General features: G+C 40.4%; 5 protein-coding genes across 5 annotated transcripts; 1 reads left to right on the forward strand and 4 right to left on the reverse strand.

The window, feature by feature from the left end:
- The first annotated feature begins 497 nt into the window (after positions 1-497).
- On the forward strand, positions 498-4,103 carry LOC116203827 (cytochrome P450 98A2). The gene is made up of 3 exons (XM_031535772.1): positions 498-1,025; positions 2,773-3,170; positions 3,288-4,103. Exons 1-3 carry the CDS (start codon positions 542-544, stop codon positions 3,930-3,932), a joined length of 1,527 nt encoding a protein of 508 aa, XP_031391632.1. The 5' UTR covers positions 498-541; the 3' UTR covers positions 3,933-4,103.
- A 133-nt stretch (positions 4,104-4,236) lies between these two features.
- On the reverse strand, positions 4,237-6,273 carry LOC116203828 (cysteine proteinase inhibitor 6-like). Its single transcript, XM_031535773.1, has 4 exons — positions 5,917-6,273; positions 5,462-5,681; positions 4,822-4,967; positions 4,237-4,660 (listed from the first exon to the last, which is right to left on the reverse strand). The coding sequence occupies exons 1-4, from the start codon at positions 6,130-6,132 to the stop codon at positions 4,544-4,546; spliced, it is 699 nt and encodes a 232-aa protein (XP_031391633.1). The 5' UTR covers positions 6,133-6,273; the 3' UTR covers positions 4,237-4,543.
- A 1,109-nt stretch (positions 6,274-7,382) lies between these two features.
- On the reverse strand, positions 7,383-8,306 carry LOC116206319 (Werner Syndrome-like exonuclease). The gene has a single exon (XM_031539150.1). The coding sequence runs from the start codon at positions 8,164-8,166 to the stop codon at positions 7,447-7,449; it is 720 nt and encodes a 239-aa protein (XP_031395010.1). The 5' UTR covers positions 8,167-8,306; the 3' UTR covers positions 7,383-7,446.
- A 3,873-nt stretch (positions 8,307-12,179) lies between these two features.
- On the reverse strand, positions 12,180-15,822 carry LOC116205442. The gene is made up of 5 exons (XM_031538052.1): positions 15,354-15,822; positions 14,151-14,263; positions 13,698-14,069; positions 12,725-13,487; positions 12,180-12,582 (listed from the first exon to the last, which is right to left on the reverse strand). Exons 1-5 carry the CDS (start codon positions 15,601-15,603, stop codon positions 12,512-12,514), a joined length of 1,569 nt encoding a protein of 522 aa, XP_031393912.1. The 5' UTR covers positions 15,604-15,822; the 3' UTR covers positions 12,180-12,511.
- A 2,789-nt stretch (positions 15,823-18,611) lies between these two features.
- Positions 18,612-25,094, reverse strand: LOC116205587. The gene is made up of 14 exons (XM_031538219.1): positions 24,940-25,094; positions 23,597-24,296; positions 23,464-23,498; positions 23,289-23,367; positions 23,122-23,200; positions 22,130-22,201; positions 21,826-21,941; positions 21,550-21,606; positions 21,069-21,228; positions 20,622-20,847; positions 20,379-20,489; positions 19,799-19,924; positions 19,380-19,431; positions 18,612-19,001 (listed from the first exon to the last, which is right to left on the reverse strand). Exons 2-14 carry the CDS (start codon positions 24,248-24,250, stop codon positions 18,843-18,845), a joined length of 1,926 nt encoding a protein of 641 aa, XP_031394079.1. The 5' UTR covers positions 24,251-24,296; positions 24,940-25,094; the 3' UTR covers positions 18,612-18,842.
- Positions 25,095-25,488: the final 394 nt, after the last annotated feature.

Consider the following 25,488-nt stretch of genomic DNA (forward strand, 5'->3'; position numbering starts at 1 on the left):
AATTTTGTATAGGAAAAATAAAACTCTAAATAAATAAGCGATGAAAATCCCATCTATAAACATCAAAATCTAAACCTATTTTTATCAGACGAGGCCTATACCTCTTTTCTCAGCCTATTAGTCAATTTAATTTACACGCTAGCCCTTACATGTTTTGGGCATCAGATACGTATATTAAAGTCGAATTAGTCGAGATCACAATAAATAAGTTCATCTATTTTATCCCATAAAAAGAGAGGCGATCTATATAGACAGGAGCCAATGACTAATGAATGCCACGATCCTGTATATTGAAACAATCCATCCGATTCAACCCCCAAGCATTTATAATTTTTCCCCCAAAAAGAATCCTTCAAATAATATAATACACAAAAATCCACGTCAATTTCAATCGGAACCATAGAGATTTTTTATTTTTATATAAATAAAATATAAATTCATGACACTTCACCAACTCCCCTCCTAAGTCCAAATATATATCAAACTCCCTCCCACCCTTTACTTTTGGTTCACCCCTTTAGAAGTTCTTCCTCGCCCTAACATGGCTCTCCCCTTATTGATCCTCGTCGTCCTCGCGATCCCGCTCGCCTACGCATTGTACCAACGTTTTAGGTTTAAGCTGCCGCCCGGCCCCCGGGCCTGGCCCATCGTCGGGAACCTCTATGACGTGAAGCCCGTGAGGTTCCGGTGCTACGATGAATGGTGCCGAGAGTATGGCCCAATCATCTCGGTGTGGTTCGGGTCGACCCTGAATGTGATCGTATCGAACGCGGAGCTGGCCAAGGAGGTGCTTAAGGAGAACGACCAGCAGCTGGCAGACCGGCACAGGAGCCGATCTGCCGCCAAGTTCAGCCGGGACGGGAAGGACCTGATATGGGCCGACTACGGGCCTCACTACGTCAAGGTGAGGAAGGTCTGCACACTCGAGCTCTTCACGCCGAAGAGGCTTGAGGCTCTTCGGCCCATAAGGGAAGACGAAGTCACAGCCATGGTCGAGTCTATATTCAAGCACTGCACCAACCCTGGTATGTCTTTCCTCTTCTCTAATAATCTCTTCATTTAATTTAATTAATTTATACTGTTATCCTATTATTGTTAATATGGTGAATATAAGAACAATTATTCAAATATTTTACGCATAATTAATTAATTTACATTGTTATAAGTTCGTTTGGACCTTTTTCTTTTTGACTATATACGGCATCTCTTAGGCGCGTCCTTAATTAATTATGATCGACCTTTTTTCTGGCCAAGAGCACTGAATGAATAGAGAATTATCTTACCATTGCTTGCACGTAAATTAAAAAAGAAAAAGTATATGGCAATAAAAAGAATTAATTGAATATTATCAAGGGAAAAAAGATTTTAAAAAGAAAATTTGTTGAAGGAAGGTACGAGGTGATTTTCATGGGCATTTCTAGGGAACCTGTCGACTACCTAAATGGGAAGCCGCACCGTATAAAGAGGTTGAACTGGTCCAATAGAACGAGGTTGACCTGATGGAGTTTGATAGAACAATATAAAACAATGTAGATATTGACGTATCGTGCGAGTTGGCGACGTCGGCTAATTAGTGCTCCCGGTTGGTCTCGTCCGATGAGAATTTCCGAAAATGTGGCAAAAGCTTAGGACAAGACATGGTTGTACTCGTCAATAGACATACTTACAAATGCATTTTAGATGATGGTGATATTATAGTTCATGCTATTGAGTGAGCAGAAGAATTTATAAAAAAGGAAGATTTTGTAAAACTCGTCGAATTTTCTCGAAACTCATTGGAGGTCGATTTATTGATCCGGCAATGTCTAGTTGAGCTTAGAAATGATATTTCCAAGTGGGTCTTTGTGTTGCATTTAAAAGAAAGTAATAGAGACAATTGGGCTTGCTTTCTATTTATTGTCAACTATAAAAACGGTTGAGTAGATTGCACAAAGAAGTCGATGATCATATGATGTCAAAGCGGAATAATTAGCATATGAACAAGTAAATCAAGATCAACGTGAGAAATTAATTTCAAGATTTATCATCCAGTTCGAAATTAATTTATTCATATAAATCGAGAATTGCCGGTTTTCATCAAGTTTGACGTGAATCGACAATGTTACGCAATCATAACGTTTCTCTTCTATCAGCTTTTCCTTCGAAATCTCATATCGATTTTCTTTTTTATCTTCTTATGGGGTTATTTTGAAACGATGTGGAATTAAAAATTGGAGTTTTCCCACTAAGGCCATAAAGTGGGGGTCAAGTAGTTATCATTTAGGTGCACCAATTGTGAGCATAACGTGGTGGTTGGACTTGGACATGGACATGTACACCAACCATCATCATCATCATAGTATACAATTATCAAATATCACCTAATATTTTTGGTAATTTTAATATTCTCAACAACAATGATCTCGGAATCTCCCTTATCATCAAACTGAAACAGCTCATTCTATGATTAATTTCTATTCATTTACCTGCCTCCACAATATTAATTTAATCAGGGACAACTCATGATTGTCCTGTTGATTGTGCGACTGCTTGTTTATCCTTTCATTGCCACTTTCTTTTAATTGAATGAATTTCATCTATAGAAAACCGAAGCAATGACACGAATCCCACGTAAAATCAAAATATGAATTTGATTCTGGTTAATGAGATTTTACGTTTTCATTTATTTCCTTTTTCCTAAAACAAATATAACATCTTTAAAATGGATTGGACATAAAAATCTTAGTAGTACTTGCCTTGCTTTTCTTATTTTTTTTTACAATTTGGTTGCAGAAAACTTAGGCAAGAGTCTGTTGGTGAAGAATTACTTGGGGGCAGTGGCATTTAACAACATCACTAGGCTCGCGTTCGGGAAGAGGTTCATGAACTCGGAGGGTGTGATAGACGAGCAAGGGCTCGAGTTCAAGGCGATTGTGGCCAACGGGCTCAAGCTCGGCGCGTCCCTTGCAATGGCAGAGCACATCCCCTGGCTCAGGTGGATGTTCCCATTGGAAGAAGAGGCATTTGCGAAGCACGGGGCCCGCCGGGACCGGCTCACCCGCGCCATCATGGAGGAGCACACCCTCGCCCGACAGAAGAGCGGCGGGGCCAAGCAGCACTTTGTTGACGCGCTGCTCACTCTCAAGGACAAGTATGATCTGAGTGAGGACACTATCATCGGTCTCCTTTGGGTATGTGAACTCTACTATATCGTCGAGACATCGAAAAGCTCAGAAAACATTTTCCCTTATTAAAACAGAGGAATCAAGTCTTCGAGACTGACGTGATATTACTTCAAATCAATGCAGGACATGATCACAGCAGGCATGGACACCACAGCCATCTCGGTAGAGTGGGCAATGGCGGAGCTCATCAGGAACCCCAGGGTGCAGCAGAAAGCCCAAGAGGAACTGGACCGGGTGATTGGGTTCGAGAGGGTAATGACCGAGGCTGATTTCTCGAGCCTCCCTTACCTCCAGTGCATTGCCAAGGAGGCGCTCAGGCTACACCCGCCAACCCCACTGATGCTTCCCCACCGGGCCAATGCCAATGTCAAGATTGGTGGGTACGACATCCCCAAAGGGTCCAACGTCCACGTGAATGTTTGGGCTGTAGCCCGTGACCCAGCCGTGTGGAAGGACCCACACGAGTTCAGGCCCGAGAGGTTCCTCGAGGAGGACGTGGACATGAAGGGGCATGACTTCAGGCTCCTCCCATTTGGGGCTGGCCGGAGAGTGTGCCCTGGTGCCCAGCTTGGGATCAACTTGGTGACTTCCATGCTAGGCCATCTGTTGCACCACTTCACTTGGAGCCCTCCACCAGGTGTGAAGCCGGAGGAGATAGACCTATCCGAGAATCCCGGGCTAGTCACTTACATGAGGACTCCTTTGCAAGCCGTGCCTACTCCAAGGCTGCCCTCAGACCTGTACAAACGCATCCCTTACGAAATGTAGGTTCTGCTAGAGAGCATTGCCTTTCATGTTATCTTTCAGACATCATGGGTTTTGGTTTCTCAAAACTTACAAGAGCTTGTAAAATCCCAAGTCATTGTTGCAAACTTAACAAAATATGCAATATCATTTGTTTCATGATTTCAAGAACTTAGTAAAACTCCAATATTAACAGAGGCCTCATCATGTACGGAAAAAAGAAATAAAGGCCGACTAGGGCAATAGCCACTCCGCTCCATGTAACCATGCAAGCTTGTTACACAATACCACTAGTTCAGATTCCACAGCAAAAGCTGGAAGCCAGGAACACAACAAACAGAAGGAGAGAGACGATATTCCCTCTTATTCGAGCCTTTATGGGTAAACTCGTAATATTATATTATTGCAAAGCAAATATACAAAGACACCCGAAAGCTAAATCATATGACAAAAGCATAAGGTACACGAGCTAACATCATTCTTATACATTATATACAGAAGTTGGCAGACACTAGCTTTTGTATCAGTTTCTCGGTTTTTAAAGCATCACAAAGAACTATATTTATTGCAGCTTCGGTCTTCAGATATTAACTTCCATGCTAAGATATTAACAGACGCAGAAGCACCCGATGTATCTAATTCAGATAATACTTTCCTTCACGATTCTTATGCACAACAACTTTGAACTCCTCGACCTTCATTCCCCTCTTCAACTTCAGAAGCAACTGATATTTCACTGATCTTTCAATTACCTGCACATACCCAGAGAAAACCCTTCAATCGGTCTGCAAAAAGTAGCATAAAAAAATGAAATATTTTCATTTCGTGTGCATATGATTTTGTCAATGATCAAGCAAGCCCTATCAAAGAAGAGAATAGCAGGCACAAAAGGTATTAATATGATGGTCACAACCTCGGCCTCAGCCAGCAGGATCTCTAGCAGTTCGTATGGGAACAGAGAATTAGACCTCTGCTGCAGGGTCTTAACAGCATGATTTGCTGCATCTCGGACCTCAGGGTCATGAACTGGCACCACTCGCCATCCGAGTTTGTGGATACCTGATTTAAGAGATGTTTTTACCACAAATAATACTTCCAAAGTCACACTACTTGTAACTATCTATTTCAGTTATACCGAAGAAACACCTCCATAGACTAATTCTGGCAATTAATAAAGTTTGGTCGAATATGTACCAATTATAAATATATCCGATATCTGATATCGAACATTCAATTGGTAGACTCCTAGCAAGTTACCGGAGGACAATCAAATCCACGATAAACTATCTAAGTGATCTCCTATTAAATTGCTGAGCCTAAACTCTCTTCGCCAGTCTTTCAAAGCATTGCAAGTAAAGCACATAAAAATCAAATTCGCTTTCTCACCACATCCCACGCATCTAATACACTAAAACAGTACATATGCTCAACAGCATATCAGCCGACTGCAAAATTGAAAGCCTTACTACACTTCCCACAGCCACATCGACTTGTCCAAAACCAATTTCATTCAGCCTAACACAAGATATCACAAGGTGAAAAAAGTACGATACCTAGTTTAGCCCCGAGGTCAGAAGTGGTGAAGGAAGGGGAATCCTGGGAGTACTTGAAGTCCTCCAGCTTCTTAAAGTTCATCCACGGCTTCACCCATACTTTAGCTTCATATATCTTCTTCTTACCGGCATCGATTGCTTCCAGGGTCAGATAGTACAGCTTGCCAGCAACCACCTGCTCCCTCGACTGCACAACTCGGGCAAACTCGAGAAGAGCATTCTGCAAGCGATACAGATCACAGTAAGCGGTAATCAATTGCAGCAACTGCAACGCAAGAACTCATATACAGGGATGTTCAAGTGAAATTATGGAAAATTCAGCTCTCGTGAACCCTAATAAGGAAAAGGTGATACGAAATGTTTGCCAATTCGTTCAAACAAGGCATCCAAGAAAACAGAAGCAAACCCTAGCATCCGCTAATCGCCAAAGATCAGAGCCAAAAGAAATGACCGACCTCTTTCTTGTTGTGCTCCTCGACGGCGAAGCGAGCGAGGCTCTCAATCACGCCTCCATTCTGGTTCCCCAGGCTATCGCGGATCCCTCCGAGCCTCGAGGTCCTCATCCTTAGCATACCTTGTCCTTCCTCTTCTCTGCAGAACCCTAACTGACTCGCAGCGCAGAGCAGAACGACGCAGCTTATGATCACCGCGCACGGCCTGTTGAGCTTCATCTTCTCCTTCCCAGATTCCTTCGCCTGCAAGAGTTCGACTATGGCTTCTCGGACGGTTGACAGCCCCTCTCTTCGAAGACGAAGCAGTCGGCGGGTCTTATCGCGGAACCAGTCGGTCTCCGAAGTCGGAAGGCGTTTTTTTGCGTGTCGGAGGAAAAGAGTTGAACGGTAGTTAGTTTGAGTTAGACCCGATGATGGGGAGAAATTGTAAAAGCCCGGCGTATGCGTCCTACGGTCAAGTGATGTGGGTCCCACACCAGCCTCAACCTAGAGGAAGCGAACACCCCGGCGTACGTATATGCTCTCATTGTCTTACTTAGCTGCTAAGACAGGGAAAGATTTGCCAGCCACGGGACCCAAGCATCGTACTTGGTTATTTCAACATAAGGAAAAAAAAAAAATCATTTTGAGCGGGCTAAGCTAAGGCGATGACCATACTTAGCCCATGGATGCAAGTCGGGCCGAGCTCGGATCGCCTGGTTGTGCTTCGCGAATCGTTTGGAGGCAAAATTTTAGATGCTGCATTCGAATGAAATTAGTCTCTATTAATAAACAGAAAATCTCATAGTTTCAGCAAAAAGAAGAACGAATTGTTGTTTACTTGTGTACAATAGTGAATTAATGTTGTAAATAATTTCTGATCTTGCCTATGAAAGGCGGACTGCATGGTGTGGTTCCCGTCATACCATACATACTTTCCTCGTCTCATCAATCGCGTTAAACTCACTTGAAGATGGCTCTATCAGGTATCATCAATGAATCGGGTTTTGATCGGATAAATTGAGAGTTCAAGAGAGTAGTGAGTGGATGCTAAAATATTACTATGATCGGTTTAGTCGAGACCCGAACAAAATGGTAATGGCGATACTTCGTCCATGCGTAGAAAGGATTGGATGCCATGTACTTAAGAAATCAAACCAGAATGCATCAAGAACAATAAGCACAAATTGTGAAGATCGAACACTGAGAAATCCTCAGTTGAAGGAACGTCGGTAACAAAGAACTTCCGATGAAAATCAAGAATTTATCAAGAAGGATTTCCGATGAAAATCAATAATTGTGAAGAAAGCCCATGATCTTCATCGAAAATGAGAGGAGATGAAATAAAGAGTACGAGAAGTTTCGCGCGTAAGAGTCGAAAGGTAAATGTATCTGCACTGAACTTCCTATCTTGTATTCGCATTGCCACAAAAAGGAATCAACTCCATTATCTGTATGGGCAATCAATTGAACAAAACCAAATGCTACCAACTAATCTGCATTTCGAGCTGTATGAATTGTCTCTCGTCGCTCTAGATATCAATCGGCGATCGATTAGTTAACCGATGCACGTAAGTACCTTCCCAACTCGAAGCAAACAAAGGCATCAAGGCACGCGTACTTGACCTGACTGAATGAAAGCCTCTTGTTGTCCCACCGACTCAGCGTCACTTCCATCGGCTTCTCGAGCACTTTATGAAGGACAATTTCCGCCAGATCCTTGAGGCTGACGCTGAAGAACCGCTCATCCCGAAACATAGAGAATGCACGCGTCCGGAGATCGACAATGTGCTCAATATTCAGCCAGTAGGTTGACCGTAGCTTCCGCGCGTCTTCCGCGATGCCAACCCCTACAAAGGTGTATCTAGGGTTGCCCATGAATGTGCGGAGAGAGTCCGGCACAGAGCTCGCCCAGAGGACCTGGAAGATAAGGCACTGGTGCCCGACGCAGAGCTGAATGAGGGCAACTGGGTTGTCTTGGGCTCTGTCTCCAGTGAGGTTCGGGCGCCATTCGAGGTCGAGGCCGACCACAAGCTTATGTAAATTCCCTTGGTGGATGTATTCCATCACGTTGATCCACCTTTCGACCTCAGAGGGATCATTGGTGACCCGTGTGTTGATCACATCGTGGTAGAAAGTCACGGTGTGGAACGCTAACCACACTTCTGCTGTACTAGCCGATGGAGTCTGCATCGTCGCTTCTGGTGTACTCGAAGAAGGCTGCATCGACACTCCTACTGCACTCGTCGACGGAGTACTCGACGAAGGCTGCATTGTTTCTATTGCACTGGAGAGGGGGATTAATGGCTCTGGTAGGCCTTAAGCTGTATGAATAATCACAGTCGATAGCACGCACGGATTACGATGATTAATGGAAGATAAGTATACCAAGATTTGAACGAGCGAGAGGTTCATGGCTCAACTATGTGGATTACCAAGAATACCCTCACATATTTTGAACAAATCAATCATATGCAAGGTAGAATACCAAGAATACCCTCATATATTTTCAAGAAATCAAATCAGTTATATGCCAAGGTGTGTATATTTTAACTGCCATTAAGGAATGCCCATTTTTCCACTAAAAGGCAGCTAATGGGAGATGCGGTTCAGTTTAGTTCTCTGAGGTCTCAAATATTAATTTGAATAAAATACATTCCCTCCATCAACTCAATCTTCATCAAAATAGACACTTCACACCAATTTTTAATAGTAAAATTAATATTCCACCCCATTGCCCATATTGACCTAATTGAAGAAATTCTTTTGGTCCTTAATCTTTAGCTTATTTTTCAATTTTGTCGTAATTCATTTTTTTCAATATTGCTTTCATGGTGACACAGTTAGTCCATGTTTGGTCATATTATTTAAATCATCATTAAATTTGTTGACATGCAAAGCTTTTGTGGATGAAAAAAGTTTGAAAATAAGAAACTACATAAAAACAAAAGGAAAATAATGCTTGTAACTACTATGTTCGAGATCATCGATGATCATTAAAGTTTTTTTTTTTTTACCTATGGTGGAGTATTTGTCATTGGCCCGCTCTACTTGTAACATTGATATCTTAAATTAGGACCTTAAAAGTCTCAGTACTAAGGCCGAGGTTATAAACCGTGAAAATAGTCGTGGTAACTTCGTGGTTAAAGTGGTAGCATTTACTGCGAAACACGAGTATTCGGTATGGACATGATTTCTCGGCGTCAAATGTAGTGGTTCTAGATATTGATCTTGAGGAGTGGATGTTTGACCGTCAGACACCCTTGTTTTAGACCATTGAAGGTTTCAATAGTTGTTGATGAATTGTTCTATTCTCTTTTTATTTCAAAATATTTTTTATTTTTAAAATATTACATATTAATAAGTTTATCAAAAATTCAAATAGTAAATCCAAAGTGAATAAACCATGTAATATTGAGGGTGAAAATAATTCAAACGAACAAAGAATTAGGATGAAAGTGAAAAGAAAACAAAGGTTGATGGTCAAAAGGAATTTATCTCATTAAGTCAACAAGATCAATGAGGTAGAGTACTTATTTTGATTAAGAATGGGATGGAGTGCACAAAACTTAAGGGGAGGAGAGTATTTTACCCCATTAATTTTTCTATTTGTTCAATAACTCACAAATATATATCAAAATTTGTCTAGATAAATAATTAATTATTTCGGTTACTTTCACATTAATTTATACTTATGAAATGGAGTATCAATGTAAGTTATTGTATGTTGTTCTACCCAATTATTTTCCTCGTCTCTTTATATATTTGATGCTTGCGCGTAACGCTGATGCGTCATTCACTAGTGAATGATAATTCGAGAACTTGCACCAATCGGTTTACTTATTCAAGGAATTGCGGGAAAACGTGAAAATCTATTATTGAAATAGATTATAGAATATCTTCGATCATTTATGTAAGTCGTTATTTTCTAAAGTTAAACCGATATTTTCAACCATGGATATCGATGTAGACTATTACGATACTTCACACTCCCCGGTACAAAATTCAATTGAAGATAAAAATTGAAAAATAAAATTATAAATATATATATATATATATAATAAAATTACCTTCTAGCATAATTAATAGAGGTTATATTTAATAAGGTTAAAATCGTCAATTTACTTCATATTTCAATTAATTCTTTTTAAAAATTTCTTATGATAAAATCTTAAAAAAAAGGAGATTGTTATTTTTTAGCCACTACATTTGATTTGTTCTTCAATAAAGCTCTGAGAAGCATACAAATTGAGATTACTTATATAATCAGAAAATATATATATTAATTACACTATCCATATATCTATCTCTATGTATTATGGTGAAGAATTTATTACATTTAAGAGGATACTCCTTAAAGGTAATATAATTATGAAGACAAAATTAATTTAAAAATAAAATTGTAGAAACCGGTTTTTGGATGGATCTTTACCCCTTAGTGGTAAAACTCTAAAAAATAGAGTATTGTGGATAGACAAAATCAACGCTGGGAGAGCACTACCTCTTAATGAACTGACTCGGCTTGACTAAATTAGTCGGGGACCCATTTAGCTTCCGAATACCATGGTACGCGCTAAAAAAAAAGTGAGACCAGCTGGCCTCACTTTTAGCTATAATATATATATGGTGTACGCCGCCAAGTGTCATGAAGATTGACAATCCTCACTAATCATAGGTTTGAGTAAAGTCGCCCCATTACGGAGTAAAATCCTTTCAATCATGAATTTTCTTCATTCACAAAAATCAAATCAAGACATTACTAAGCGTGGAACCACCTAAACCATTTAGAGGTATGTCCTTGTGTCATTGATGTTGGCATAGCGGCTGTAATTGTATGATAACTCATTACTATTCACAAGCAACGTCACTAATACGTGTCATCGGTCATGCTGTAATTGTGTGATAACTCGTCACGATTCACTATCAACATCACTAATATAAGTCATCAGTTTCGTACTTTCCCATCCTGAAAGAATTCGGAATCTTATCGTGTAACTTGTCACATTGCTATGGTCGAACTGGAATGCACATGAAAACTTTAACCAGTTGAGAGGAAATGACAGCAGCCACTAATTGAGCTTAGGCGGAACAGTGTTTCGATCCTCTTAATACTCGCATGCTTATGTGAGCATTACCGGGAATTTCGAACATAGTTTATGACAATGAGAAATAGCAATTCTCCTTCCCCCAGACCATGCCATTGACTATGTTAAGATAGTGTTTTCAACAGAAGACTCCGCTGAAAGCTGATTGAAGAAAACTTGAAGAATCTGAATTGGCTTCGAAACAGTAATAGTCGAGGCATTTTGTATGGAATGTAACGAATCCACCATCTCAAGTAAACGCAAATGTTACCAACTTCAACCGAACCAAATAAACCAGAGCAAACTCATCTCAAAACCAAACCAAGTTCCCTGAGGAAAAACTTCAAAAGAATTCATGGCTTACGACTGCATTCATTTGTTTGCTTTGCAGTGGTATTGAAGCTAAGCAGCCGAATTCGGCTATTAGAAAGTGTGCTGGAGTTCAACTTATCAAGAATGGGAAGAAGATGCTTATCCAAAAGAATGAAAGAAAAAGGAAAAATCACGGCCTAGGAAAGGGACGAATTTCTAAATTCAGATATCATACTATTATGGCAGCTAGGAAAGGGAAATGAACATTCAAAAGAAAACCCAAGATGACAATTCCCTAAGCAAAGGAAGTTCAGCAAAAGATTGAACCTGACAAAATAAAACCGAAATCCTCAGAGCAAAAAAAGTCTCATCTCGTTCTTGTTACCCTTCTTTCTTTGGGTGTTCTCTTCTTCTAACGAGGATGCAAAGATATCAAGAAGTGACATAATATGTCCGTGCATGTAAAAGCAAAGTCACAGCCCTCGGCAAGTCCATCTATCCTCAATTATATAATAAACCTCAGTTCTGTTACGATTATAATTAGTAAGCATGGAGTAGATCACAACAGTCGGAGAGAGTAGGGAGAGAAAGAGAGAGACCATACCTTAGCCTTTTACAAGCATCAGCGAAAATCTGCACCGTAGGTAGGCCGTTGCATCATCACCACAGTGAAAAATTCTTTCATGGATTTAATTTTTTTCCAAATGATTTATGCAGTTCCATGGCCTTGCTACAACTGAATCAATTCTTCTGATCTAAGCCATCCAAGGAAAGCCTCCTCAGCCTGTAAAGGAAAAGAGACAAGTACATGCAAGTGGTACTATTCATATATCGCATATAGGTCTACTCCATTTCGGCCACAGCAGTTTACAGAATAGACACTCTTTGAGGTAAGAAAATTTGATTCACTTAAATGCGATCTTAAGAGCGAAAATTTCGATGTAATACATTTTTTTTTTAACACTTACTGCCCTACATTTCCGCACGAGAATACACAACAACAGCAATGCAATCAACGGCCTGCCACCGATGTGGCTTTGACCCGATATTGCATCTGTCAGCAGAAACTCTAAAAAAAGTATATTTACAATCACAAAATCGAAACGTATTTGCATTGCTCCCGCTTGCAGGGTTGTCTGGTTTCTTGCAGCACTTATTCAAGTCCTTCGACCGGTACAGGAGAAGTAGTTTCAAGTGGAAGGTGCACTTTTTCTCCTCCATCATTATAGATGTAATACCAGCACGACAAACAGCAGAAATACCCATCTAAGTGGAGATAATTGACTCGTAGAAGCTGCAATGAGAAAACAACCAAATAAGGATTCAGTTTGCCACTTAAACATTTGACCAAATTCAGGAGCTCCACAATCTAGTCCCATGACTAATTACCACAAGGAAAAAAAGGACCAGAAAACAAAGTTTGGTACTATACTCACATGAATAGGGTGATGGGGAAATTGAGGGTACTGAGTCAGAGTGCGCTGAATCTGATTTACTCTTTGACGGGGGCTGGACTTTACCAAACGCTGCATGTGGTAATGGACCCTGTATAGAAACTGAACTTGCTGGGGGTGGATGTCTTTGTGCTGGCGGTGGGGCCACAGAATGTTGAGGAGCGAATGCTGGTGAAGCAGTTGGGGTCACATGGGACTGCTCCGGTGCTGGGCCAGCAGACCTTCTCTTCTGCCTGTATCTACACCCAGGAGGCTTCGCCTCATGAGTAGTAGAGGGTGCAGGTGAATGCAGATGTTTTCTCCGAGCATGTGATGAAGAAGGCTGAGGTGCGGGGGAAATTTTTCTCCAGGTTGGTGAGTGTCCTCCATGAGTTGGGGCTCTTGGTGGCATTGTGGGGCCAAGAGGTGGGTCATCGGAGTGGTGATGGTGATGATGCTGGTGGTGATGATGGTGGTGATGTGGGAATGGCTGAGGAGCTGGAGAAGATGAAGGGGCGCCCCCACCATCACCACCATTCAGGGAATGTTGCAATATTGATGAAAGACGGACTTGCTTGACCCTCCCAAACATAGTGTTGTTGAGGCCAAGGTTTCTCGAGTGAGAATTACCTGTGATCGTCTGAGCAAGCTGCTTTAATCGTGGTGTTGAGGATTGGGCCCCGACAGCCAGTAGAACAGATGATTGGACGATTGTGGGGGCATCCACAGTAGAACCCCTGAAGTTTGATAACCTGATGTATAGGTTCTGAATTCAAAAAAAGGAAAAAAAAAAAAGAATTAAAAATATTAATCTCGGATATTGAAACCAAAAGGTGCATAAACAATTTGAATTTTGACCATTTACGGCTCATTTGATATCATAAAACATTAACTTCTTTAATTTTTTTTCATTCCAATATCATTTGGTCACACCAAATGGGCCATTAATTATGCCAAATCAATGTCGACAAACTACCTCATAAGGCGATAGACGCAATCCCAACTTGAGCTGGCTTGTCAGCTCATAAAAGCTAAGTTGTATTTCCTCAATAGAGAAGTTCAAAGTGAAGTTGAAGTAGATTTGAACTTTCTGCAGGAGAAACGCACTTTGTGGAGGGATAACAGTGATTCCTCCACGAAACTTCTCCACCTCAAACGAGAAAGGATCACCGAACAAGGAAGCCGTCAGACGTAGAGAAAGCTGGTGTGAAACAAGAGATGAAAAGGATGCCCTAATCAAACTCTGAGCAGCTATAGATATTCTTGGACTATCCGCATCGGGGTCAACGGCAAAGTAAACCTTTGATATGTTTTGTCCAGGCACAGGTTCTATGGACAAGACGACCACCTGTTTTGTCAAAGGGAAGGACATGAGCAAAAAAAGGCCATCAAGAAGTAACCGAGGAGGAATCAGTGGAGATAGAGCTACCTTAATAGTGGGAGCGTTCATCTCCCCAAAAATGTCATCCTCGAGCAGCATAATGTTTTCTTTTAGCAAAGATACCCGCTTTCCCACATAAAAGCTAGCTACAATATCATGACCTGGAAATGGGATAAAACCAATCAGCAATGAGTCATCAGGAATGTGATCCATGACGCCAAGAAAAAGTTTAAACGCTGAATTAAAAAAATTCCCAACGAGCCTCTCCACGGAAAGCCATTAATGGATAGTTCTTCAAGTTCTGAAGAGCAACCCACTCGTGCAAGAAAATGATTGATCTCTCTGTACAGACAAAAGTTTATTTAACTAATAAATACCCAATCGGCAATTAATCTCGACCAGATCTCCGTCAAATCTCAACAGAAGCCTGTCAATCCCGGCAAGAAATTCAGGATGACAAATGGAAGATAAGCATAAAAGGTACTGCCAAATTCCAAGGAGCAATTTTCGGAAGTACGAAACCCCGATATGTCCAGTGAAATTTTCCAGTCATTATGCTCATAAGCATCTGAAAGGACAATTTAAAGAAGCACTTTGCGACTCGATTCCACAAAGCAAGACATCAGAACAAACATTTCATGAAACATTCCATCCATCTCTTGTAGTTTTTACCCAGTCAAAACATTCACTTTTCCAAAACAAGCAGAGAATACTAAGAGCATTTATTGATTGGCCAACAAAAGCTTGCACAAACGCAAGAAGGGCATAAAAGGAAACAGAGACAGACCGCAGCGTCATTTTAGGTTTATACCAATTGACTGAGTATGTTTACGAAATCGGCATGGTTTGACACGTTATCCAAGTAATCAATCACGAACAAAGCACACGACTTCGGGAATTTTTCATCCGGCACGACCCAGAAGCGGACTTCGATTGTGAAATTGACCCGAATTGGACCTACTTGTACTAAATTGTGCCATGTTGCTAAATTTGGACAGCACATAAATCGGCAACATATAAGCTAAAAGGAGGATGGAGAAGAAATTATTAGAGACAACAATGGAAATACTGCGAGCGAGGGCGCTGCCCAAGCGAGAAGCTCCCGAGAAACGAAAATGTCGGCCGCCATTAAAGCACAGAGCTACCCACTCACTCATTCACTCATCTCTCTCGGCTGCTCAACCAAACGAAGCACATTCCGCAATCAACGCCGGGGAACCGAAACAGACGAGGGGAAGGGACAAGACCCACCTCTGAATCTGCTGTCGAGATCCAGATCGCCCCGATCCCCGAGGTTCAAGAAGGGGGGGAGCCAGAAGAGGGCGGAGAGGAACCCCGCCACCGACAGGATGAGGACGAGCACGCATTTGAGGCCGACGTGGCGGAGAATCCGGCCGCAGCCGCAGCGGATCTGGGGGTGGCCGGTGCGCTCGGAGGTGATGGAGACGGAGGGGTCGGTCAGGGGCAGCTCCTGCCCCTCCTCGGCCGCGCCCTTACCCATTAACTAGGCAATGCGAGTTGACTACGCCATTGGAGCTGAGCTGAGATGAGAGCTTGGTGGGTTCAAATTCGGTGCACCCATCACCTGCTTCTTCCTCTTTCCTCTTTCTTCGTGGGTTCTAGAGAGAGAAAGTGAGGAGAGAGAGAGAGTGGAGGTTTGGGTAGTGTTTTGTGTTGAGAGTATTTTTCTTTTCTTTTCTTTTTTTCCTTTCTTCTTGCAGAATTTTCTGTGTGAGAGGTGGAAGCGAAGTAACTTCAGCTCAAAACTAAAAAATAATTTTTTAAAAAAATATAAAATATAAAAATAAAGAATTAATTTTTTTTTAAAAAAATCGATGAGATTGGCCAGGTAATCAAACTGCTCAAGCAGTCTCGATGAAAATTCAAATCCAAGTCTCAACTCCTCGTGAAGAAACTTCAGCAGAATACTCTATAAGTGTCGCCCACACAGTATGTGCGACAGGACCTACATATCTGGTGAACTTGCAAGGTGTCTGCATAAGTAGTGAAGATTGGTCGAGCAAATTCAACACCCCTTGTCGTGGGAAAATAATAATAAGAAAAAGAATAAGAAGAAAATGACGAAAATAGGAATATAAAAATGAAAAATGAGGAGAGAGAGTGATGCCAACATCGGTGATTCCTTTTCTTTTTTTTTTTTGGTGTGATTTTTAATATTAATAAGTTTAATTTGATCCCTACTAATACAGTCGAGCCGACTCGGTCCATTAAAAACTAAAATTCTCCCAGCGTGAATATTTAGTATTCATAAGAATTCGAACTCGAGACTTTTTTTAAGTGAAATAAATATTAAATCACTTAAACAAACTTACGTTGACGGTGATCTCATTTCTTTTAGTTATGAGATATGGGTGGTTCGTCTGTTTTTCTGGTTTCTTGTCTTTTTCCATTCTCTATTATATTTTTTTCTCTTTTCTTTGGTAATTTTTAATTAAAAACATTTTTAATGGATTTATTATTAAAGAGTTTAATTAATTTTCTCACCCTCCGGTCACTTTTAGCTGGACTGCCGTTTGAAAAAGGGATGGCTGATTTTGTAATTAATCCATTTCTTTAATAGATATTTTTTCCCCCTATCGCAAGGAAGACCTTATGTTGAATAAAATTCCAAGGTCAATAGGAAACATGAGCTAATTGATTATCATCTACTTTTTACCAAAAGTAAAATTATTGAAACTAATAACAGATTCAATTTAAGGCTGACCTCACATTTAATGCATGTTTTTAAACTCTTAATTCGGCTTTCGATTAAAAAATGGATACGTCTAGAATTGGTCATTCATTTTAAATTGACGATTCTAGGATATATTCGCTAGGAGAGGTAAATATCACAAGCTAAAGGAACGAATCAATAAATTATGTTAAACAATATCACTTATTTATTTAATTTTTTCTTCGGAAGTTGTAGTAAAGATGTGCATGGTGCGTTTGATTTCGGAATTAAAATAACTTTGATTTTGATTGTGAAAAAGGACAAATGAGATGAGATTATAAATTTGACTTGAGATTATGCAAATCCTGCTCGAAGCATCTGCGTGGAGAGCAATTCCTATCAATCTTACCTCACTATATAACATGAATAATAAGTGTGATAAGTTTTCATGGAATAATGAACAGGCCCATTAAACACGGTGAGCAGCTGGTCATATTCTCACTTAATTATCGACCTTTTACTTTCTTTTATACCGTGTTCTCGGAAAGAAGCACCATTAGGAATCTTCTCACTAGCAATGATCCCGTTAAAACGTGTATAAGTGTGCATCGCTAATATCTCGTTTTAAGAAGTTGATCATATAGAACGTAAAGGGCCACGTAATTTTGGTAATATTGCATTATTAAGTTTGAATTAGACACAACCTCGAAGGATCACACGAATTGGCCACTCCAATTTGGGAATTGAAGAAATTGCCAAGAAAAAATCGATTGAAAGTGAGCTGGCTTTTTGGTTCCTCGAAATTTGTCCTTGTGCCAAATCAAATTGGACAAAAGACCAAACTAATTGACCCCTCCATGGTCTGGGTCAAAAATATATATTGCCTTTTTCAACAGTCAAAAATAATAATTGGCCCCCTCTTTTCAAAATCCAAAATCCATGGCAGGAAGAGAATTCGGCTCCCCTCCCCATGGTAACTACGGTGGGCAGGGCCACTTTGAACCGTTGATTTCGCGATCGTAATCACCAGTCCCTCATCTCATCTATGAGATTATTCACCTATCCATTCATACGAGTATTGTATTATATTGTATAATATATATATATTTTTTATTAAGTTAAGGTCAGCAGCAACGAGCATAGCAAGTCTCACAGGACATAACCACTTAGAATGGAATCCTGCCACGAATATTTGATTTGACCCGCACCAGTAATCAAATGTCTGAACACGATAGCGTAACCCCAATGAAGTACCAGAGATAAATTCCTCATCGACAAGTCAGTATTATTACCATAAGCATATTCAACAACAAAATGGGAGATCTTCTCCCCCTGTTTGCTCCCAAATCTCGAATTTTTAACCCAAAATTTGAAGCATTATCAACTGAATTGTCGTCTTATCATGTATCATATAGCATTGTTGAATATATGTATATATTTTTATTTATTTATTTATTTATTTTTTGCTGGATAAACGTAATATTGTTGATTATATCGATGGTATGATATTGTTGAGTATACCAGTGGGATGTGGATTTCGTATGGATAATTTTGGGTTGATCGGAGTGGTTGGGGAGAGTGAATAAGTGTGGCCCACGCGCCAGTCACGGGGACGCCCCCTCCCACCGCCAGTCTCCCGTGATCTACTCTCCTCTACTCGCTCCTTTCATTATTCTACTACTACTGCACTCCCCCACCCCGGTTCGGTTCAGTAGCGAACCGGACTGGCCACGTGAGTTTTGACTTCTATACCGGCAACATTCCATCCATTCACGTTCTTCCTTTAACCGAGCAGAACTTGATGAACTTCTTTGGACCAAATTCGCCCGGTTCGATTCGGGAAGGGAACATTTTTCGTTCGACCTTAAGAGACAGAGAACTGATCATACAATGGCATGCTTCGAGCAGATAAATATTACAAGCTTTGTTTTACAAAAGTTTTTGCACATAAATATGGGTCGATTGGAGCCTCGGCTGAGATGAGAATGGCACCCCCGTAAGCATGGCGAAGATCACCAATATGCACAACCCTCGCATTCCGTGGCGTGTATAAAAGCATAGCTAGCTTAGTCAGCATCACCGAGCCCGTCGCTTCCATCCCCCTTCTTGGTTATAGGAGCGTAACGAGAACCCAAGTTTGGCTTCTTACTCTGGGAAGCGATTTCGGCATTTTTCCGCAGCACAGCTCCGGGGGAGGGATATGGACGTTGTTGGAAGAGAGGACCCTGAAATTTGCAGGATAATCATCGTGTAAGTTTATGGCAAAGCCAAATTAAGATCGATCAATAGATAGAACAGAGTGATCGGAGCGTAGATCACAGCGAGAGGACAATCTAGAAACGGACATGTCAGCCTATCAAGGGTGGTAATATTTGCCTATCGGGATTCAGCCACCCGCTTCCATCACCCAGGTGCCTCTCACAAAAGCACCAGGTAGGCTATGAGTCATTTTATCAGGACAATCAGAGTTAGGCTACGAGTCGACTTCTGGGTTAGTTATTGAGCTTGGTTTTTATTTTTATTGTTTTACTAATTTTCTTTTTCAACTTCCCTTTCACATTATAACACAGAACAAGTGTTTATGATAGATTATTCGAAGTTACCGTGGCTGTGGTGTCAGCTGCTCGTGGTTGTACTCCTTTCAGCCCTACAACCCTGCAAATTGACAACCAATTGTCTAACTCAATTATCGAATTCAAGGGCCCCCCCATCATGATAAATGAAATGAGAAAATTGCAATAACTGCAGAAATTTCAAAAAGCTGCTTGCCGGCTGATTCGAGAGAACATTTTGATGAGCGAGACATGATCTTTTACAATTTCACTATATGAAACACGATGTTAATGTTTCTGACTATTGGGGGAAATCGATAAGCATTCTAGATCACTCAGGGGAAAGCCCATGGTAATTTTCATTTGTAATATATATCACTTCCGGGAAAGAATTCCATATTATTCTTTTTCTTGTAATGATTTTTGTTTGTGCAAGAGAGATTACTTAAAAAGTTAGGAGAGAGACATACCAGCCTCCACGAGGAGCATCTGAATAAGAACTGGGGTCCATCGGATCCAACTCATCATCTTCAGAATAAACACGTTTCCTGCTGTCTCTTCGATTTCCCCGTCCCATCGGAGGTTTTGAACTAGACCTACAACAATGGAAGTCAACATGATCATTTACTTTTCTGTAACATTTTAATAAACTTCATAAAACATCATCAGATGGGACAGATCTATAGTCCCTTTCAACTCGAGTATTAGGATCAACGATACTGCTGAATCAATGCTCCTAAAGTTGTTGATACTCTCCAAACTGTTAATTGCTACTCACAAAATATTCTATATAAATATTGGCTGAAAAAGCTGAAAATAAACTTTCCTCCAATAACATCCCCATCCGTTTAAGAATTGTCACTATGATAAAGACATATTATATTGCATCCACTTAACAATGTATTAGACGTGATGCTAATTTAAATCTAAATCCAAGGGACAATCACCGAAAAGCTATGAAATTTGATCAATCTTGATCTGTAAGCTGATCCTAAATCTAATTATAGGTACAGGGTTGATTACATTGAAAGCTAAAAGAGAAAAATGGACCTTTGGTTGGGAGTCTTTTTCTCGAGACCTTCCTTGCTTTGAGTTGTGTTGCCAAGCTGCTGGTTATTCAAATTGGCTGACAAGTACTGCCTCTCAGGAAGATTGAGAACTCTGCACACAAACATATTTTAAAAACCAAAAACATTTAAAATAAAATAAAATAAAAATCCAGCAAATGGTTTAGATTTTCGGATGAAAATTTTAGCCGCAAAGTAGCACAGGGGAGTATAGAAGAAAGCTTACCGAGTACAGTGATTACAGTAATCCCAAGTCTGCACAAGACCTAAGCCCCAACCACCGCATCCCATGCACCTGTTTAATTGAGGTGACTGTTCACCACTGTTACTATTAGCTTCATTCCTAGAATCTAAGCTTCCACTATTTTCATTTCGAGAGGCAACTTTCTGGGAGGAACCAGGATACTCCCACTGTGATACTTGAGTCACTTTATTATAGTAATATTTGTGACCTGCAAACGAGTAGCAACGGCATCAGAATTCAGTACTGGAAGATTTGAAATAGCAGTTGATCCAGAGCTTCTTAAATTAAGCTTTCACTCTGATTAAGATGCCTAAAGTATACTCTAGAGGCACATAATAAGCAAAGACAATTTCTGGAATTTCCAAAATTAAGTCTCACAAATTGGAGCAACCTGAATGGACAAAACAAGTATTGGTAAGAAGTAGGCACCTGTCGTTTCATCAAGTGCCTCGATCCAATTTTCAGGGAGTGGTGCAGATGCTGGAGGTTGACTATTGGGAACTTTTTCTTGAGGCCTTTCCCACTGACTTTTTCCAGTACTTTCATTGTGATAATAAGCAGAACCTGTTGCAGGGTCTCGTGCCTCCACCTACAAGGATGAGCAAATTAAACTTCTGGAAGATACCTCCTCAAAATTATACTGCCAATCATGGATGATATCTCAATCACATAACGTGTGTTTGTGGGGCAACGTGACCTCGGGGCCACTAAAACATAAAAACTTCATCCATTCCCTTTTTGCACCCACATTTTCTTTTTTACCCCTGTAATTTCTAGCTGTTAAGGAAACATTGCGATCAACATTCTTTTATATCAACCAGTTTGAACAAAACCTCCTAGATATAAGTACGGAATAGTGCCACAACAGCTGAGCTGTCAAAGAGAAGAAGAGAATGCAACTGATGCGTACCCATCCAGGAGGCAAACTTCCAGCTTCGGGCTGATGAGCTGACTGTATTGCTGCATTCTGCATGCAGAATTAAAGAAACCTGAATTGTTAGCAGTTCGTAAACTAACTTGCACATAAATGCAACAATGAAGACATCATGCAACTAAAATATGTATGGAAAATAGACGTAATCAATGGAGAAAGTAACATAAATCCTTATGATCAAGCAAGAGTGGCATCCTAATAGAGTAATAAACTCGAGGAAAAAAAAATACTGGATTAGCAACATCAACATACATGTTCAACTCTCACAGGTTGTCCTTCAGAGGCATTCTCCTTCAGTATACCCCGAGCTCTCAGCTTTTGCTTAAGATACTCTGGCAACCCCGTAGCTGCAGGCTTCTGCTCAGAATCTACTATTCAGAAAAACAAAACCTTCTACTTAGAATCTATATCATGCTTAGATTTCTTACGGGTAGTTTTCATTTCCTACAGCTTCAAAAATTTCATGAAACATCAGAAAAAGGAAAACACTCTTCTGTTTCACAAAAACCAACAAGAAATTGTGGCAAGTCTGATATAATCTTACTAGAGAGATTACCTTCCGGCCTCTGAGACGTATAATAAGCACCTCCACCAGGAACACCATACCCATTTCCTATCTCTATGTTTCCTGAGCAAAAGCACTAGTTTAGTATTCTTCTTTTTTCTTTCCCCTCCGTGCTATAAGGTAAGGGTACTGTTTCAGTAATTCTATCAACATATTCAATTTGAACGTTAATATTCAATTTCAACAAGAATATAATCTATAGAAAATGAAAGAAAAGATTATTATCATATAACTTATTTGACTGCAATTGACGGATACCAATGTATCTTGCAGTCACTATCAGATTAATAACAAAGACACCATCACTATACTGAACACCAAATCCCCCTTGGATAAATGATGGTTCAGCACATGAAATCTGCATTTTAACTTCATGAATTATATATCACATGGCAGTTTAAGATTATTTAGGATTTTCCCACAACAATGAGCCAGGAACAAATACCAATATGGTTGGTGGTTAACTTTTGCCAATACCTGAAGCTTTACTGCCTTGCCAATAGTAGCTACTAGTCAGAAACTTTACTGGTCCAAACTTTTGCTCAAAATCACAGCACAACTAACTAAAAACAGCAATGCTCCACAGAGGAAACTTCTTCAGACATCTAATAATGCCCACAACATAGCATTTTACCATTAGAACTACCTGTACTAATCATCTAATAGTAGGAGAATTAATCTCTCTCTTCTTCTTTCCATTAAAGTAAGCAATTTAATTTATCAACCGAGCAAATTTAATTTTTATTTCAACAGTACTTCATCACTCCTGTTTTCAGAACTAACGACGCCTGATTATCATTTTATTGATCAGTTAGTCATCCCGTGTCTTTATTTTTAGTATCTACACAACAAATGCACTATCATGATCTGTAAAGAAGAAAATGCCTCAAGATATTAAACAAAGGTACTGAGACTACACATTTGAATTAGGAAAACAACAACTATGACCGTATTGTTGTTCAGAGATATACCGAATAGTTTACCTTTATCAGGAACAGCAGGAACCCCACGTTTCGAGGCAATCTCTGCACGGTGCTCTGTTGCCATCCTTAACAGATGCTCCTGAACAAGTGAACAAACAATTATACGGGTAGGTTGATAGCAAACCATAGGTGGATGTATATAGTGGAAAAGACAAAAGTTCACATACTTTTATAGCACTAGGATTGTGACGTTCGGAGAAGATGTCTGAACCATCCGTAGATGCTCCGCTTGCAACTCTTGCATCTCTAGAATCAACAGCAGACCACTCAGCTGCATACGCGATTCCATTCTTGACTATTTACAAAAAATAATATCTTTCACAAGAAAAACCAAACGCTAACCTTTGATTGCGTATAACAGTTTGAGTTGCAAGCTCCTGAAAAACGCCAATCAAGTTAAGTAGCCATACAGTAGAATGAGATGAAAATTATAAAGTACAGTATGTTAAGGTTTTTCCAAAGGAAAAGGACAAACTTGTTCTCGCAGAACAGCATCCTGGGCAGCATGTTCAATGTCACTTGCAATTGCCACGGGCTTGCTGTCAGAGCAAGGCAATACACCAACAGCAGATGCGCTATTGAATTCTTTTTGTAGTGTATTTAGATCAGAAGATGATGATTGATAGCTTCCTCCAGTGTTTGCATCAATATCCCCATACTCCATGTTTTGCTCTTGAGGCTGCTGGTTGTCAGAACTAGGAGGCAATGGATCCGCCGAGTGCCCTTTATTTGCAATGAGCTGATGAGAAGACCCAAGTTCTCTCGGCTGATCAGCACTACTGATCTCCCCAGTGCTCATATTACCCTGTAGATTTGCCGAATGATCACTTCCGAACTGAGAAGCATCCTCAGCCGGATCTGTAGTACCATACTGTGGCATGCCACCATTTAGAGAGTTGTTGGAGTTCTGCCCCATTGGTGAAGGAGCATGCAAACCAAAATTGTACTGAGGTGCTGCAGTATGCTGGTAGAAACTCTGAGTACTCGACCAGTGAAACTGAGGATTCGGGGTATTACCAACATGGTGTGGTGGATATGAAGAAGATGGAATTGGAGGCGATGGGAAATGTGGTTGTCGGGTATAAGATTGAACTCCAGGAGGCAATGGCTGATCGTTAAAGTTACTCATATTTTTCAATGCCTTGACTGACAATACTGCTATGCTGCACCGACACCTAAAAAATGTATACATATATCAGAACAAAAGAAGTAGCAGTATTATACGTATCCACTGCAATAAGACTGTTGTGAGAAAAGCTCGATTTTGATGGATACTCAGCCCGTATTATAGGGTAAACGATAATTGAAGGCAGCATAATTCAATTAAACAGTGAAAAACTGGAGCTTTTTCAGAAAATACCCGAACCCATGTTCTATAAGATACTAGAGCTTCGCAATGCAACCTAGCCAACATCAATGGAGGCAAAATCTGCAGACACAATCTCCAAGAACAACCAATAACTCGAATCATCGGCGTCTAGACACAATAAAACATGGCATCATTGCATCTATTCAAACTTAGCCAACCCACTATCATGATCTTTGCCCTTTAATTTCCTGAGCAGACTGAACCCCTCCTCAACTCCTTTGTAAACAAAATATCACTACCCGAAGTTCTATCAATACCAGAGAAGCCTCAGCTCGTTGACCATTCCTATCACGACAGTGCCCGTACTCGTCCTAACGAAATTCAATCTTTCTCAGCAAGAGGAAGTTCAATCTCTAACAGCAAAATCAGTTCCCATGGCATCCCCCTTTCTTCTCAGGATAGACAAGTTAATGAAAGAGCCAAAAAAGAAGAAGAAAACGAAGACATGCCTGAATTCTCCAAGAGAATAAGGAGGAGAAGACCGGAGGGGAAGGGTGGCCGGGCTCCGGTGATGGACCGCCGATGATTCACTCCTACGTTCTCTGATGCTCCCGCTGCAGCTGATGCTGCTGCCATCTAACGTAACCGCCGTCTGGAGTAGCCTCTATGAAGTTATCCAGGACAAGGATAAGCTAATACGAGCGGACAAACAAGACGAAAGAGGCTTAAGATTTGGGCTATGGGCTCGGCCCATAAATTGCGGCCCAATTTTAATAATTCTCTCAACATTATTTTAATATTTTACTATAATATGATTATGATCTGTTTGGTAACGAAATAAAATCTAATTTAACCTAATTTCATTTTGTTTTTTTCTTAATTTAACAACACAATCATTATTTTTTTTAGAGTTAAATGCACTTTACCTCCTGACCTATAAGGAGAGTTGGGGTTTGCCCCCTCACCTTCAAATTTTTGAAGAATGCCTCCCGACCTTATTGGAAAATAAGTAAGATGCTCCCTCAACCAATTTCTGATCAAAATTCCAACAACAAAAA

Source organism: Punica granatum, chromosome 4, assembly GCF_007655135.1.
Source record: "Punica granatum isolate Tunisia-2019 chromosome 4, ASM765513v2, whole genome shotgun sequence".
Lineage (NCBI taxonomy): Eukaryota > Viridiplantae > Streptophyta > Magnoliopsida > Myrtales > Lythraceae > Punica > Punica granatum.